Here is a 17,834-nt window from a genome sequence, read left to right as displayed (position 1 = left end):
CATTGGCTGGCAGCTCTTGAAAGTGTGGTCAAATACTTAAAATAGAATGGGAACCCCAACAATGACTAATTATTTGCCAGAATTCTTAAAAATATGGTTGGAATCCCACAAAGCTGAGTCTTCCAAGCCTGTACCTAGAAAACCTTCCATGCTGACTATACTCCAGTTATAGTGTGCAAGCCATCAGTGAGGCCTATACGAACTCATCTGATATTCTACCTAGGTCTTTACATGGGTGAAGAGATCAGTGCAAAGGTCTGCAACTTCATGCCATTTGCAGTTGTAATAGGCACCCCAAACTATCTACAAATATGCACGTTGTGGCTGGAACATTTTACGATATATATACTTGGCTTGTACTCTAATTTGTTTATTGATAGACCCATAATTCAATATCTGCCTGTAGTCTCTAACATTGTCGCTCCACTGTTGCCCTTACCTCTGGTCTCTGACCTTGCTCAATTGTGGTGTCTGAAATACCAAGTGAAAGCCCAAATATCTTACTTGCTGCTGTTCCCATTGACACACAAGTATCTGATGCCAACCTGTATGAATCAATTTCAGTCCAAGTATTTAAAAGGATGTTTGATGGATTCTGAATCTGGAAGCACAACTCAAGGAAGTGAGAATATCGTTTAAGATGCATTTAGACAGATAGAATGAACACTAAGGGAATAGAGGGAGTGCAGGCAGATGGGATTAATTTCGAATGACATCATGGCCGACACAGACATGGTGGGCCAAAGGGTGTATTCGTGTGCAGTAGTGTTCTACATTCTATGTAGAACATAGAATGACATTTCACTTTATTTTCATAACACTTCTGTTTAATGTTATATCCTGTAAGGCTCCCCAATGAGATAGATATTTTTAATCAATCTGTTATCACCTGTATATTCCTTATTGATGAGGGGAAAAATCATGGCAGTGAAGTCAAATAGGTGTAGTTGATGAGTGTCAGGAGTATAGTATACGATTATGTTTCAATGACAAAAGTGATTTACTGCCTTGAGCAGTGCAGGAAGAATACCAGCAGTGACAAAGTTAAGTAGATCCTATTATGGGTGTCACAACAGTCACCCTCACTCTGCCTTTTAAATTTGTACACCACATTATTCCTCATGCCAACTTACCTATTGATGAATCCAGACCTCTCTAGCTATACATATTATGTCCCCAATTATCCATCCAGCATGATATACGCCATCATCTCAATGCAATGACACTCCTCTCCCTCATAGTCACCCTCAATACATGTATTCTATCCATATGTCTTGGCATTACTCTTGCTCATTGCTCTTATTTCTTCTTTGCGAGAGAAGGGATCCTGGAATACCAGGGTTAAGCAGCGAATAGAAGTAACCCCCCACCCACTTCACATCCAACAACTGCACAGGGGGCTGTATTGACCATCATTGAGTGATTGTGGAGAAATTGGTGGAGAAACCTGCATATAATACATGAATACACTGGCTGCGTAAAAAGACACTGACAAACACTTTGATCTTATGCCAGATTCGCTCCTACCCACCAGTCCCAAGATAACAGCAACTTAAAAGCCAGCCCAATAACTCCTCCACTATTGAGCTTATGTATGGCACATATGATTGCTACAGAGAGAGAGAAGTATATGAGGTTAGGATATCATGATTACAAAGCTGAACTACACTGAATTTCATGTCAGTCATTGGAAAGATAAAGCAAAGTTGTTAATGTCACTTCCAGTCATAAACTAAATGAGTCCCACTTGCCTGCATTTGGCCCATATCCCTCCAAACTTTTCCTATTTATGTACTAATCCAAGTGTCTATTAAATGTTGTAACTGTACCAGCATCTGTCACTCATTCTGGCAGTTCATTAGTGGGCGGCATGGTGGCACAGTGGTTAGCACTGCTGCCTCACAGCGCCAGAGACCCGGGTTCAATTCCCGCCTCAGGTGACTGACTGTGTGGAGTTTGCACGTTCTCCCTGTGTCTGCGGGGGTTTCCTCTGGGTGCTCCGGTTTCTTCCCACAGTCCAAAGATGTGCGGGTTAGGTGAATTGGCTGTGCTAAATTGCCCGTAGTGTTAGGTAAGGTGCAAGTGTCGGGGTATGGGTGGGTTGCGCTTCGGCGGGTCGGTGTGGACTTGTTGGGCCGAAGGGCCTGTTTCCACACTGTAACTAAAAAAAATTTCACACAAACGCACTGTGTAAAAAAATTGCCCCTCATGTCTTTCCTAAAAGTTTCTCCTCTCACTGTAAAAGTATGCCCTTTAGTTATTCATTTGATCCCCTTGGGAAAAGACACTTACTATTCACCTTATCAATGGCCCTCATGATTTTATAAAATTTTATAAGGTCACCTGTCAACCTCCAATGCTCTGATGAAGAAAGGCCCAGCCTATCCAGCCTGTTTTCATAACTCAAACTCTTAATTTCTGGCAACATCTTGTAAACCCTTCCTGAATTTTCTCCAATGTAATAATATCCTTCCTATAGCAGGACGACCAGAACTGCATACAGTACTCCAAAAGAGGCCTCACCAATGTTCTCTACAACTTCAACATGATGTCCCAAGCCCTATATTCAAACTTCTGAGCAAAAAAGGCAAGCATGCTAAATGCCTTTTTAACCACCCCGTCTACTTATGATGGAAACTTCAAAGAATTTTGTACCTAAATAACTAGATCTTTCTATTTTACAACACTACCCAGGACCCAACCATTAATTGTATAAGTCTTGCCCTTATATGTTTTACCACAACGCAATATTCCAATTAAACTCTATCTGGCACTCCTCAGTCCATTGACCCAATTGATCAAGATCTCTTTGTCATATTAGATAACATTCTTCACTATCCACTATACCATCAATTATAGTGTCATCTGTCAACTTATTAACTATGCCTTCTATATTCTTATACAAATCATTTATATAAACGACAAACAAAAGTGGACCCGGTACCGACTTAATGCCTATGCACTGTTAAAGATTACTTCTGTTTACAATTGTGAAAAGTTACCAAATTTTGGAATATTACCTAAAATACTACCAATTTATAAAATAAATGAATGTGGAATTGTCTTGTTTTACAACTAGAATAAAGTATTAATATTCTTACTCGGTATTATTGCTATCAATAGTACGAAACAATTCATGCATCTCTTCTAAATTCAGGACTCCATCTGTAAAGTAAGCCTTGAATTCATCAAAGGACAGCTTGCCATCATCTGTAAACAAAGAAGATTTAGTTGTTAGATTGTAATAATAGCTCTCATCTTCGTAAATTAAATCATTTTAAAATCTTTTCTCAAGAGCAGTTTAAAATGGTTACGTTGAATCAATATTTAATAGATCATTGATAAGTGCAAAATGATATTAATCTTTCAAAACTAGTGTTTACAGTGACTTGAAACTCACATTTAAAGTATGTTAAATTAATTGATTTTAGAACAATGACTACCATGGATGGAGTTTTCCAAGTAAACCATAGCTTTTAAAAGGGTGGGCTTGGGAACTGAATAAGGTGAGAAGCAAAAATTCAGTTTCCTGGCAGCGGAATACAACGTTATTATTAAGTTCTCAGAATTTAGCTCTCGGGCATGTTGACTTCTCTGAGGTTCATAGTTGGAGACTGACTTTGCATTCATTACCATATCATGAATACTCCCCAATCCCCGAGAATTACTTTCACAGGTACATCTTGCTGGCCGGAAATTGAAAACATGTATGTTTATGAACCCAATTACATCCACGGGATATGTTTCTGTATGATTAGAGTTCTTCATCTAAATTCCAGTCAGCATAGTCTTCTTCAGTTACTTCAATCCTTCACAACAAAGCCATTTCCTTTTGCAGAAACACATACTGTATAAGACAATAAGACACAGGAGCAGAAGTATGTCATTCAACCAATCCATCGTCTCTGCTCCTCTATTCAATGGGAACATGGATAATCTGATAATCCTAAAACCACCTTCGTAAATTTCCTCCACAACTCTTTATTCTCTTAGTGGTTTAAGATCTGTTTATCTCAGCCTTGAATATACTCCAGCTTCTAAAGCCCTCAGCAGTAAATGAATTCCATAGATATACTCCTTTCTAAGAGAAGAAATATTTAGCTCCTCTAGCCTTCCTGCGAAGTGCAGAACTTCACATTTTCCTGTACCTACATCATCTCAATAACCGCCTTTTGTTGTTCATTTACTGTTTTGTCTGTGGGAATCAAATTTTGATTCCAGATCACTTTCAACTCATGCAAACTAGTTGCTCCACCATATGTTTTTATATCTGATTTTCTTTGTCAGTTTCCAGATCTATTCTAAATGTTCCCCACATGCTCTCCTACTGCAACATGCACTTCCATTGAAACATGCTCCATTTGCACCACTTCTTTCCGTACAACTAGATCTAGCAATGCTTTCCTCCTATTGGACTTGAAACATACTGATTACATTCTTCTTGTAATAAACTACAGACTACCTTTCTATTTTGCCCTTTCTACTGTTCTTATCCCAGTTTATTTTAAGGTAACTGAAGTCCCTAGTATCATTATGCTGTAGTTCTTGCAACTTTATGTATCTCAACTCCAAATTTGCCCTCCTCTCTCCTTCCCAATGTTTATCAGTTTACATACTCAGAGCTGAAAATGTGTTGCTGAAAAAGCGCAGCAGGTCAGGCAGCATCCAAGGAACTGGAGAATTGACGTTTTGGGCATGACCCCTTCTTCAGGAATGCCCGAAACATCGATTCTCCTGCTCCTTGGATGCTGCCTGACCTGCTGTGTTTTTCCAGCAACACATTTTCAGCTCTGATCTCCAGCATCTGCAGTCCTCACTTTCACCCAGTTTACATACTCATTAGAGAATACTCTTCCTTCATTACAATCGATGTGGCTCACTCAACTGCAACATGCTTGTCAGAAGTTTAACTGTTTCTCTGATTAATACTGCTAACTTCCTTTTTCTTTCCTCCATCTTCCCTGAATATTTTGCAGCAAGGTATATTAATTTCCCAATCCCCACTCCTACACCATTACCTCACTCATCTCCTGCTCATTTTTGAATCAGACCTCCATTTTCTTTCTGCATTATGGTATAATAAGATTTAAGTAAATGAGGACAATGTAACTGCTGATATGATTTTGACATCAATAATATGGATTACACTAGTCTAGAAAGAGCACATGAAGAGGCAGGTCTCAAACATTATCTGAGAGAGCTATATTTGATAACTTGCTATGAAGTGATGTAAAGAAAAGAATGTTGAAGAGCTTTACTTAGAAATATGGTGCAAGCACTCTCAGGGACAGTGAATATGCGGACTAGCATCTCAATGTTTGGATAGCAGGATTGGCTTCAAGCACAAGGTAAAGGAGAAATTGAGGACTGCAGATGCTGGAGAGTCAGAGCCAAAAAGTGTGACACTGGAAAAGTACAACAAGTCAGGCAGCATCCATGGCGACAAGAGCCAGGACGGGACATAAAAAGTTGTTGGCGGATAGGATCAAGGAAAATCCTAATGCTTTCTATAGGTATATCAGGAATAAAAGAATGACAAGAGTAAGATTAGGGACAATTAAGGATAGTAGTGGGAAGTTGTGCATGGAATCAGAAGAGATAGGGGAAGTGCTAAATGAATATTTTTCATCAGTATTCACATTGGAAAAAGACAATGTTGTTGAGGAGTATACTGAGGTACAGGCTACTAGACTAGATGGGATTGAGGTGCACAAGGAGGAGGTGTTAGCAATTCTGGAAAGTGTGAAAATAGATAAGTCCCCTGAGCCAGATGGGATTTATCCTAGGAATCTCTGGGAAGCCAGGGAAGAGATTGCAGAGCCTTTGTCTTTGGTCTTTATGTCATCATTGTCTACAGGAATAGTTCCGGAAAACTGCAGGATGGTAAATGTTGTTCCCTTATTCAAGAAGGGGAGTAGAGACAACCCTGAAAATTATAGACCAGTTAGCCTTACTTTGGTTGTGGGTAAAGTATGGGAAAAGGTTATAAGAGATATGATATATAATAATCTAGAAAGGAATATGTTGATTAAGGATAGTCAACATGGTTTTGTGAAGGCTAGGTGGTGCCTCACAAACTTTATTGAGTTCTTTGAGAAGGTGACCAAACAGGCAGATGAAGGTAAAGCAGTTGATGTGGTGTATATGAATTTCAATAAGGCATTTGATAAGGTTCCCCATGGTAGGTTATTGCACAAAATACGGCGGCATGGGATTGAGGTTTGAATAAGAAATTGGCTAGCTGAAAGAAGACAGAGGATAGTGGTTGATGGGAAATATTCATCCTAGAGTTCAGTTACTAGTGGTGTATTGTAAGGCTCTGTCTTGGGGCCACTGCTATTTGTCATTTTTATAAATGACCTGGATGAGGGTGTAGAAGGATGGGTTAGTCAATTTGCGGATGACAGTAAGGTTGGTGGAGTTGTGGATAGTACCGAAGAATGTTGTAGGTTACAGAGAGACATGGATAAGCTGCAGAGCTAGACTGAGAGGAGGCAAATGGAGTTTAATGCAGAACAATGTGAGGTGATTCACTTTGGAAGGAGTAACAGGAATGCAGAGTACTGGGTTACTGGTAAAATTCTTGCTTGTGTAGATGAACAGAGAGATCTCCGTGTTCATGTGCATAGATCCCTGAAAGTTGCCACCCAGGTTGATAAGGTTGCTAAAAAGGCATAGGGTGTGTTAGCTTTTATTAGTAGAGGGATTGAATTTCGGAGCCACAAGGTTATGACACAGCTGTACAAAACTCTGGAGCAGCCACACTTGGAGTATTGCGGGCTGTTCTGGTCACCATATTATAGAAAGGATGTGGAAACTTTGGAAAGGGTTCAGAGGAGATTAAATGGGACATTGCCTGGACATTGCCTGGTATGGAGGGAAGATCTTACAAGGAAAGGCTAAGGGATTTGAGGCTGTTTTCATTACAGGGAAGAAGGCTGAGAGGTGACTTAATTGAGACATATAAGATAATCAGAGGGTTAGATATGGTGGATAATGAGAGCTTTTTCCTCAGATGGTGATGGCTAGCACAAGGGGACATAGCTTTAAATTGAGGAGTGATAGATATAGGACAGATGTTAGAGGTAGCTTCTTAACTCAGAGAGTAGTAGGGGCACGGAACAGCCTGTCTGCAATAATAGTACACTCACCAACTTTAAGTGCATTTAAATGGTCATTAGATAGACAAATGGATGAAAATGGAATAGTGTAGGTTAGATGGGCTTCAGATTGGTTTCACAGGTCGGCGCAACATCGAGGTTAAATAGTTATATTGCGCTGTAATATTCTATGTTCTATGTTTTGGGCATAAGCCCTTCATCAGGAATGTGGAGGGGGGAAGGTGACTGAGAGTTAAATAGGGGGGTGGAGGTGGAGTGTCTGTTGCTCTTGATGTGATCTCCTCTACACTGGGGAGACAGGATGTCAACTCACAAAGTGGTTCAGGGAACATCTCTAGGACACACGCATCAGACAACCCCACCTCCCTATGGCCAACCACTTCAATTCCCCCTCCCACTCCCCCAAGGACATACAAGTCTGGGCCTCCTCCACTATCATACCAAACCCATCTGCCATCTTCTGCCTTGGGACCCTCCAACCACACGGCATCAACATCGACTTCATCAGTTTCCAAATCTCCCCTTCCCCCACCTCATTCCAGATCCAACCCTCCAAATCGGCATCACCCTCTTGACCCAACCTACGAGTCCATCTTCCTTCCCACCTATCCGCTCCACCCTCCCCACTGACCTATCACTATTACCTCCCACCTGCATCCACCTGTCTCCATCTCACCGACCTTCCCCCCAGTTCCATCCCCACCCCTCGCTATATCTCTCAGCCCTCGTCCACCTACACATTTCTGATGAAGGGCTTACCTGATGAAATGTCGACTCTCCTACTCCGTGAAGCACAAGATAAAATATGTTGCCAGTAAGGGAGAGGATCTAAAGTTAAAACAATGTGAAGGTCACAGCTGAAAGGGGAAAATTCTGAAACTAGGACAGGGCCTCAGAAGGTACAGCTGAGTAAAAAAACAGGAAAATGACTCTATGACTCTATAAAACCTCAAATGGAGGCCAAGATATCAGAAGAAGTTTAGAAAAATATGCTGAAGAAAGGAAAGAAGTTTTAATTACAGGAGAATAGAATTGGAAGACTTTGACACATAGTTATGAATTAGAATAGAATCATAGAATCCCTACAGTGTTGAAACAGGCCATTTGGCCCATTGAGTCTACACCTACCATTTGAAGAGCATCCCACTCACACGTAGTCCCCAACCCTTTTTCCCATGGTTAATCCACCTAACTCACACATCCCTGGACACTATGGGCAACTTAGCATGGCCAACTCACCTAACCTGCATATCTTTGGGTTGTGGGAGGAAACCAGAGCACCCGGAGGAAACCATGCAGACACGGAGAGAATGTGCAAACTCCACACAGTTAGTTGCAAAAGTGTGGAATTGAACCCTGGCATTGTGAGGTGGCAGAGGTACTAAGCTACTTCGTTGTGAGGTCTGGACTCGCAGGTTCAACACAACAGAATGGCTTCAGCCTTATGAAAGCACAACATCACTATGTCGGTGTGTTTCATATTCTGCAGGTCCAATAACTGATGTTGCTCTTACAAGATAACATTTAAAAGAGTGCACTGCAGAATATGACGCATTGACTTGTACCTGGAGTCTGAAGAGGTAGGGGAGGCCCTAAATGAGTTTTTTTGCTTCAGTATTCACTAGAGAGAGGGGCTTTGTTGATAGTGAGAACTTCGTGGATCAGTTAATAGGCTTGAACAGGCCCTTTGGCCTAATTCAACCATGATGACAAGATTACCTAAACTAAAATAAACGCGTTTGTCTGCATTTGGTTGATATCTGTCTTAACCTTTCCTGTCCATGTGCAAATGTCTTTTAAATGTTGTAATTGGATGTAACATATTGGCATATTCCCTTCTGTATATCAGTTCCATTACGTACATGCCAAAGAAAGGTGTTATATTTGGATCCAATGCATCAAAACCTTTCACTAAAGGGATGCCTAAACTAAATTCCGGCATTTCAGAATCCAAACTTCACAGGAACTACATTTTTTCTCCAGGCTGGATATTGGCAAATAAATCTGAAGGGATCACCACTTTCAGAATATAATTGTATACGGTAAATAGTACCTGAAAGAGTTAACTGGCACCACAGCTGCATCTGTCAGAATTTAAAGATCTGTACCTGGGAGGAACAAACAAGAGTGTTTGCTCAAGTTGTCTCTGAGTTGTACACCAGAATGTTTCAGTATCTGTATTCTAAACTTCATCTTCCCCTTGGCAATTTTTGCTGAAGATTGTCGCAAATGCTTCAGCCTTATCTTTTGCACTGATAAGCTGAGCTCTCCCAAAATTGCCAATCGTGAAGACTCCTCATCCAATGAATTGAGTTTGGTATCAGGATTTTTATGTAACATAAAAATGAAAGATTGGTGGCAGTGAATCTACCCAAGGCATTCCAGATGGTTCCACTGAATCTGATCATGACAGTTACCATGCCAGCAGAGCTGTGTCAGAAAATATAGCACGTCAAGAACAATGAGCATTGTGCCATGTACAGAAATATCCATTGGAAGATATTGCTTCCAGAGACCATCTTTCAGTCGATTTGTCAATCAAAATCTATTTCAGCGCATACGAACAGAACTACAGAAAATAATCTTGGAATATTTTGCTGGAATGTGTATGTATCATCAATAATACTACAGTGATGAACAAAACCAAAGAAGAATACAACCAAAATCCACACTCACTAATAACAGCAGCTCACTGTGAAGCACTTGCTTTCACCAGAAATAAGTGCCAGGTCAGATCAGCACTTCTGGCTCCATCTTTTTATGTAATCTGTCCCATAACAAGCCTACTCCCCGAGATTAAGAAGAACTGTGAACATGGCTCAGATTTGTTATATTTCCTAGCACCATTCATTGCAAACATTTCTCAACAAAGCATTGTCAGTATTTGATATAAATATTCCATATCAGTGGCAGTAGAACATTCCTCCACACATCACATTAATGCCAATGAAGAGTCACATAAACCCAAAATGTTTTATTTGCTCTCTGTCCATAGATGCTACTTGACCTGCTTTGATCTCCAACATTTTTTGTTTTCAGTACTGATTCCAGCGTCTGCAGTAATTTGCTCAGAAATCAAAATATGTTTGATTCAACAGAAGCTTGTATCCAACAATTCATAATATCCTACAAAGAACTAAGGAAAAGTCAATCCTTGACATTGAAGCATCTCAGAAAGGGATAGGAGTGTGCATCACGTAAGATGGCAAAAAAAGCTGCAGTTTGAGCATACACATAATCCAATTATTCCAACATGGAGGATGAAATACTGACTCTGATATTCAATATCACAAAATTCTACAGGTAGCTATTGGTAAATAATTTACAGTGGAAATTGATCACAAATTATTGGAAATGATTTGTTGCAGAAGTGATAAGTGCAACACCAAGCTTTCACAACATCTGTCAAAAGTATCAATCTTGCCAAGTCATCACCTGTCTAAGTTCTCAAACATGACAAATTTCTTGAAAAACAAAACAAAGGAGAATGAAGATAGCCCATGACCAACATACAGGTGCAGAACTATGTACTCTGTTTCGAGTAGAAAGTCAGAGTCAAAGAAGCTGCACAAGAAATGCTGTGCAGAAGTTTCCACAGTCCACAGTTAGCCTAGATTCAATGAGGTCACAACACTGGATGGAGCAACATTAAAGAGAAACATCAATCAACTCTTCCATCTGTTTTCATCTGTTCTTTCAGAGCAACAACAAATAGGCTACATACATTAATAGTCATGGTCCTGTTTTTTGTCTGTTTAAACTGAACAAAATAGGTGACAGAAGTTCGTACTTCAAGGCAATGACTTGAACAACTATTGTTACCTTGCCTGGTTTAAATTTGAACAATGCATGGCAATTAGCTGATGCATTCTTTGTGAAAACATCTATCCCCACCACTTACCAACAAATCAGCACACATAGTTCATACAGTATAACAATAGAAATCATGCTGATAAAATGTTTTGACAAATGTATCTTTTTTCAGCAATACTCAAATTTACTATGTATTACTATTTGTGATGATTTCAATTTAACTGAATCTGTGCTACTGAATATTTGTTACTTTCCAATAACACAAGAAAATACATCAGGCACTACAGAATACAAGTAAAAAGTGAGGTCTGCAGATGCTGGAGATCAGAGCTGAAAATGTGTTGCTGTTGATGGCCCGAAACGTTGAATTTCCTGTTCCTTGGATGCTGCCTAACCTGCTGTGCTTTAACCAGCAACACATTTTCACTACAGAATACAAGCCTTACAGAAAATGAGAAATGTCAGTTCTCAAAAACATCAACTACATTTCTAGGTCACATTATCCAAGAATAAGGCATCATGGTAGATCTAAGAGATCAATGAATTTTCAGTACTGAAGTGCATAAATGATGCACAGTGCTTCTTAGACATAGTGAATCAAATCGGAAAGTGCTGCAACATCTTTACCTGCAAGATTTCTCAAACCCATACAGAGCTATTGAAAAATATTAGCAATGTTATTGGAGTAAGGAACAGACTGCAGCTTTTGAAAGATTTTAGTTTTAGCACATTACAATCAGACGTATTCACTATAGTAGCAACAGACACATCATCCACAGGACTATGACCTGTTCCTAAGCAAGTTCATGAAGACTCGTCTATTTTAGGCTGAGAGCTTAGATAAAGACTAAATGGAAGTATACAATCATAGAGAAAGAAGCATTAGCAATTATGTGGGAAGTAAAATGTTCACAGACTCCTCATAGGTCTGAAATTCCAAGCCAGTAATGGTAGTTAACTGATGCATGCTTCATGGTAACATCTATACCAACCACTTGCCAACCAATCAGCAAACATTGTTCATACAATATAAATATGTAAACTATTCTGATAAAGTCAAAACAAAATGCTAATGTTAACATTAATGTTAACTAAAGAAATCTCAAAAAATGCTTTTACACATACAAGGTTGCAGGTATGATTATGGTAAAGTCTTTTTTTTCCAGTCAAGGCGCAAGTAACAGCAGCCACACTCTCAAACAGCATTGGGTCAGGCAAAGAAGAAGTCACATCTTGAAGTCATATTTTCCTATGGCAACAACCAACACTTCACCTGCAACTACTGAAATAATATCCAATTCGAGAGAAACTTGGGAAGATGATGATGTAACTGATCACGTCACTCTGATATCATGAAGATAAAATACACCTGTCTAGACTTGGCAAATGAAGGGAGAGGTCTTAGACACTATACTGGAGATCTACATTTGATAATCAACAATTTACTATATAAATAAAGGAGTGCTTTATACATAGGAAATTGAAAAGCTATGGTTAGATGGAAGAAGCAAGAAGCTTCAGGAACAGTTTACATACAAAGCCCACAAGCCAAGATACTCCAGACTGGTTTCTCAATGTGCAGTTTACAGTGTTGGCTTAAAGAACAAAATAAAACACCAAAACTGCGAATGTTGGAGATTTGAGACAAAAGTGGAAATTGCTGGCAAAATGTAGCCGGTCTGACAGCATCTATGGAAAAGCAGAGTTAACATTTCAGTTGTCATTTTAAAAATATAGTAGAAAAAAAGAACTGGAAAAGGTTAAAAGCGTAAAAATGTTTACAAACCTTTCAGTTTCTAATCAACAGCTCGATAACAACAGTTCAAAATACATTGAATGGATCACAGATATTAAACAGCTGGTAAAATTAGCATAAAGGATCAAACACAGAAAATATGTTCAAAGCTAATATTTCACAGAAACTTTCAAATGAATGTGGTTCATTTCAATACCATTGATGTAAACCCTTCAGAATTTCTATTACTTGAGGCAGATGTTGACTAATACTACTGGTACAGAAAATAGAACAGCACAGCACAGTACAGGCCCTAAGCCCACGATGTTGTGCTGAGTATTTGTCTTTATCTAAGATCAACCTAACCTACACGCTCTTCCATTTACTGCTTGCCCAGTAGTCACTTAAATGTCCCTAATGTCTCTGACTCTACTACCAGCGCTGGCAGTACATTCCATGCACCCACTATTCTCTGCGTAAAGAACCTACCTCTGACATCTTCCCAATGCCTTCCTCCAATCACTTTAAAATTATGACTCCTCATGACAGTCACTTCTGCCTTGGGGAAAAGTCTATGGCTATCTAATCTATCTGTGCCTCTCATTACCTTGTACACCTCTATCATGTCACCTGTCTTTCTTCTTCTCTCCAGTGTGAAAAGCCCGAGCTTACTCAACCTCTCTTCATAAGACAAGCCCTCCAATCCGGCAGCATCCTGGTAAATCTCCTCTGCACACTCTCTAAAGCATCTACATCCTTCCTATAATGAGGTGACCAGAACTGGGCACAATACTCCAAGTGTAATCTAACCAGAGTTTATTAGAGCTGCAGCAAAACCTTGCAGCTCTTAAACTCAATCCCTGCTTAATGAAAGCCAAAACACCATATGTCTTTTTAACAACACTATCAACTTGGGTGGCAACTTTGAGGGATCTCTGTACATAGACCCCAAGATCCTGTTGTTCTCCACACTGTCAAGAATTCTGTATTCAGTATTCAAATTCAACCTTCCAAAATGAATCACTTCACATTTATCCAGGTTGAATCCACGTACTACTTCTCAGCCCAGTTCTGTATCCTTTTAATGTCTTGTTGTAGTCTGCAACAGCTCTCATCACTATCTACAACACCACCAACCTTTGTGTCATCGGCAAACTTACCAACACACCCTTCCACTTCTTCATCCAAGTTATGCATAAAAACTACAAAGAGCAGATGCCCAATAACAGATTCCTGCAAGACACCACTGGTCATCAACTGCCAGGCAGAATATTTTCCATCTACTACCATTCACTGTCTTCTTTCAACCAGCCAATTCTGTATCTGGACAGCCAAATTCCCCTGTATCCCATACCTCCTAACTTTCTGAATGAGCTTACCGGGGAACCTTATCAAATGTCCTACTGAAATCCATATACACTACATCTACTGCTCAACCTTCATCAAGTTGTCTTATCACATCTTCAAAGAATTAAAAAGGCTTGTGAAGCATGACCTGCCCCTCACAAAGCCATGCGGACTATCTTTGATCAAACTATATTCTTCCAAATATTTATAAATCTGATCTCTCAGAATCCTTTCCAGAACTTTCCTTGTCACAGATGTAAGACTGATTGGTCTGTAATTCCCAGAGATTTCCCTATTTCCTTTCTTGAACAGAGGAGTAACATTCGTCTCTCTCCAACCAGCTGGTACTACTTCCGTGGAGAGTGAGGATACAAAGATCATCCCCAGAGGTGTAGCAATCTCATTCCTCATTTCCTGTAGTAGCTTGGACGTATCTGGTCCGGCCCTGGGGACTTATCTATCATGCTGCTTCCCAGAATTTCCAGCACATCCACTTCCTTAATATCAAGTCATTCAAGCCTATTAACCTAATCCATGGTGTTCTCACTATCAACAAGGTCCCTCTCTCCAGAGCAAAAAACTTATTTAGGGCCTCCCTACCTCTTAAGACTCCAGGTACAAGTTCTGTCCACTATCTCTGATTGGTCATACCCTCTTCCTGATCTTTCTCTTATTCCTCACATACGTGCTGAATGCCTTTGGGTTTTCCCTAACCCTTCCTGCCAAGGCTTTCCCATGTTCCCCCCAGCTCTCCTCATGCCATTTTTGAGTTATTTCCTAGTTACCCTGTACTCCTCTAAAGCTGTGCCAGATCCTTGCTTCCTCAACCTTAAGTAAGCTTCCTTCTTCCTTTTGATGAGAAGCTTCTCTCCTCTTGTTATCCAAGTCTCCTTCACCTTACCATTCTTCGCCTGTCTCAGTGGGACAAAGTTGTCCATCGTTGCTTCTTAAACAGCTTCCACATTTCTATTATTAATTTCTAGCTGAACAGATATTTCTAATTTATACTCCACAGCTCCTGCTAATAGCAGTATAATTTCCCCTCCCCAAATTAAATATTTTCCCATACTGTCTGTTCCTATCCCTCTCCATGGTTATGGGAAAGGTGGCAGTCAGGAGGCTGGAAGAACACAGCAAGCCAGGCAGCATCAAGAGGTGGATATGTCGACTTTTTGTGTGTAACCCTTCTTCAGGACTTCTCCACCTCCTGATGCTGCTTGGTTTGCAGTGTTCTTTCAGCCTCCTGCCTGTCTATTTTGGATTCCAGCAGCTGCAGTTTTTTTTGTCTCTATGGGAAAGGTGAGGCAGTTGTGGTCATTGTCACTAAAATGCTCTCCTGCCGAGAGATCTGACACCTGGCCTGGCTCTTTGCCTAGCATCAAATCCAATTTGGCCTCGTCCCTAGTCGGCCTACGTCCATATTCAGTCAGGAATCCATCCTGGACTGTACAGGACATTGGTTAGGCCACTTTTGGAATATTGCGTACAATTCTGGTCTCCTTCCTTTCAGAAAGATGTTGTGAAACTAGAAAGAGTTCAGAAAAGATTTACAAGGATGTTGCCAGGGTTCGAGGATCTGAGCTACAGGGAGAGGCTGAACAGGCTGGGACTGTTTTTTCCTTGAGCGTCGGAGGCTGAGGGATGACCTTAGAGGTTTACAAGATTATGAGGGGCATGGATAGGATAAATAGACAAAGTCTTTTCCCTGGGGTCAGGGAGTCCATAACTAGAGGGCAAAGATTTAGGGTGAGAGGGGCAAGATATAAAAGAGACCTAAGGGGCAACTTTTTCACGCAGAGGGTGGTATGGGTATGAAATGAGCTGCCAGACAATGTGGTGGAGACTGGTACAATTGCAACATTTAAGAGGCATTTGGATGGGTATATGAATAGGAAGGGTTTGGAGGGATATGGGCTGGGCGCTGGCAGGTGGGACTAGATTGGGTTGGGATATCTGGTCGGCATGGATGGGTTGGACCAAAGGATCTGTTTCCATGCTGTACATCTCTATGACTCTGACTCTATGACACACCTGACAAAATCGGCACTGTCCAGACCATCTGTACTAAGGAAGATCCAATCAATATAGGGCAAGTTGACATCACCCTGTTATAACTCTGTTACATCTGCACCTTTCCAAGATCTGCTGTCTAATCTGTTCTTCCATCTCTCTGCTGCTATTGGGAGGTCGATAGAAAACACCCAATACAGTGACTGTTCCTTTCCTGCTACTGACTTCCACTCATACTACTCAGTAGACAAACCCTGCTCAACAACCTTCTTTTGTGCAGCTGTGCTGCACTCTCCAATTAAAAATGCCACTCTCCTCCTCTTTTACTCCTCCCTCTCCTTTTTAAAAGATCTCAACCCTGGAATATCCAGCAATCATTCCTGCCCCGATGAAATCAATGTCTCCGTTATGGTCACAACATCGTAGTTCCAAGTGCTGATCTATGCTCTAAGTTCATCACTCTTATTCCTACAGACCTTGCATTGAAACAGACACACTTTAAGCCATCCCTTTGCCCTATCAACTGTGTGTTCTTCCTGCCAAACTCTCTGCATTCTATTTCTGCCAATTCAATAACTACTCTTTCCTCTGAACTATAGCGCTGGTTCCCATTCCCCTGCCAACCTAGTTTAAACCCTCCTGAAGTGCTCTAGCAAATCTCCCACTCAGCACATTGGTGCCCCTCCAGCTTAAGTGCAACCCATCCCCCATCCCCCACAGATCCCACCTTCCCCAGAAGATACTCCAGTGATTTACGTATCTGAAGCCCTCCTTCCTGCACCAGCACTGTAGCCACATGTTTAGCTGCACTCACTCCCTGTTGCTCGCCTCACTAGCATGTGGCACTGTTAGTAATCTTGAGAATACTACTCTGGTCATCCTGGTTTTTAGCTTCCAACCTAACTCTCTGAAATCACCTTTTAGATCCTCATCCCTTTTCTTGGCCATGTCGTTGGTGCCAGTGTGCCCCATGACATCTGGCTGCTCACCCTTCTCCTTCAGAATCTTGTAAACTTGATCAAAGACATCCTGGACCCTGGCACCTGAGAGGCAACATACTTTCCAGGAGTCCTATTCGTGACCACAAAATCTCCTGTCCGTTCCTCTAAATATTGACGTCTCCTACCATTGGCATTTTTCTATTCTCTCCCTTTCGTTTCTGAGCCATAGAACCAGGCTCAGTGCCAGAGACCTGGCCACAATGGCCAGTATTTGATCTGTTTATTGGAAAAGAGTTAATGAAACTTTAGATATAGAGGGACAGATATTCATTGAGTTGGTCAAGCCATGGAGGCCTTTAGAAATGGCTTTACGAACCAATTTAACTCTCATTCCAGCAGATCTCATTTTTTTGGCTGTAAAGAGGAAAAGAGCAGGTCCTAAAGCACATGTGCACGAAACCAAAATTCAGCCGAGCCATTTGAAGTTAGCCATCTCTGATACCTCCCTCCCCTTCCTGGACCTCTCCAACTCCATCAACGATGACTGACTCAACACTGACATTTTTTACAAACGCACCGACTCTCTCAGCCAACTGCATTACACCTTTTCCCACCCTACCTCCTGCTAAAATGCTATCCTGTATTCCCAATTCCTCCACCTCTACTGTATCAGCTCCCAGGAGGATCAATTCCACCACAGAACACACCAGATGGCCTCCTTCTTTAAAGACCGCAACTTTCCTTCCCACGTGGTTGAAGATAACCTCAAACGCATCTCATCCACGTCCCGCATCTCTGCCCTTGAACCTCACCCCTCCAACCGCAACAAGGACAGAACCCCCCCCGGACCTCACCTTCCACCCCACC

At 41.0% G+C, this 17,834-nt stretch overlaps 1 protein-coding gene across 1 annotated transcript in view; it reads right to left on the bottom strand.

Annotated features, from left to right (window-relative positions):
• necab1 (N-terminal EF-hand calcium binding protein 1) overlaps positions 1–17,834 on the bottom strand; it is a 174,641-nt gene that overhangs the window by 118,400 nt on the left and 38,407 nt on the right. Inside the window, exon 4 of the mRNA XM_060824039.1 lies at positions 3,102–3,210. Coding sequence (XP_060680022.1) covers positions 3,102–3,210 — 109 coding nt within the window. The remainder of the gene's footprint in view (positions 1–3,101; positions 3,211–17,834) is intronic.

Source organism: Hemiscyllium ocellatum, chromosome 4, assembly GCF_020745735.1.
Source record: "Hemiscyllium ocellatum isolate sHemOce1 chromosome 4, sHemOce1.pat.X.cur, whole genome shotgun sequence".
In the NCBI taxonomy this organism is placed as follows: Eukaryota; Metazoa; Chordata; class Chondrichthyes; order Orectolobiformes; family Hemiscylliidae; genus Hemiscyllium; species Hemiscyllium ocellatum.
Note: the sequence above shows the minus strand (reverse complement) of the source record. Positions and strands in the feature narration are given on the sequence as shown.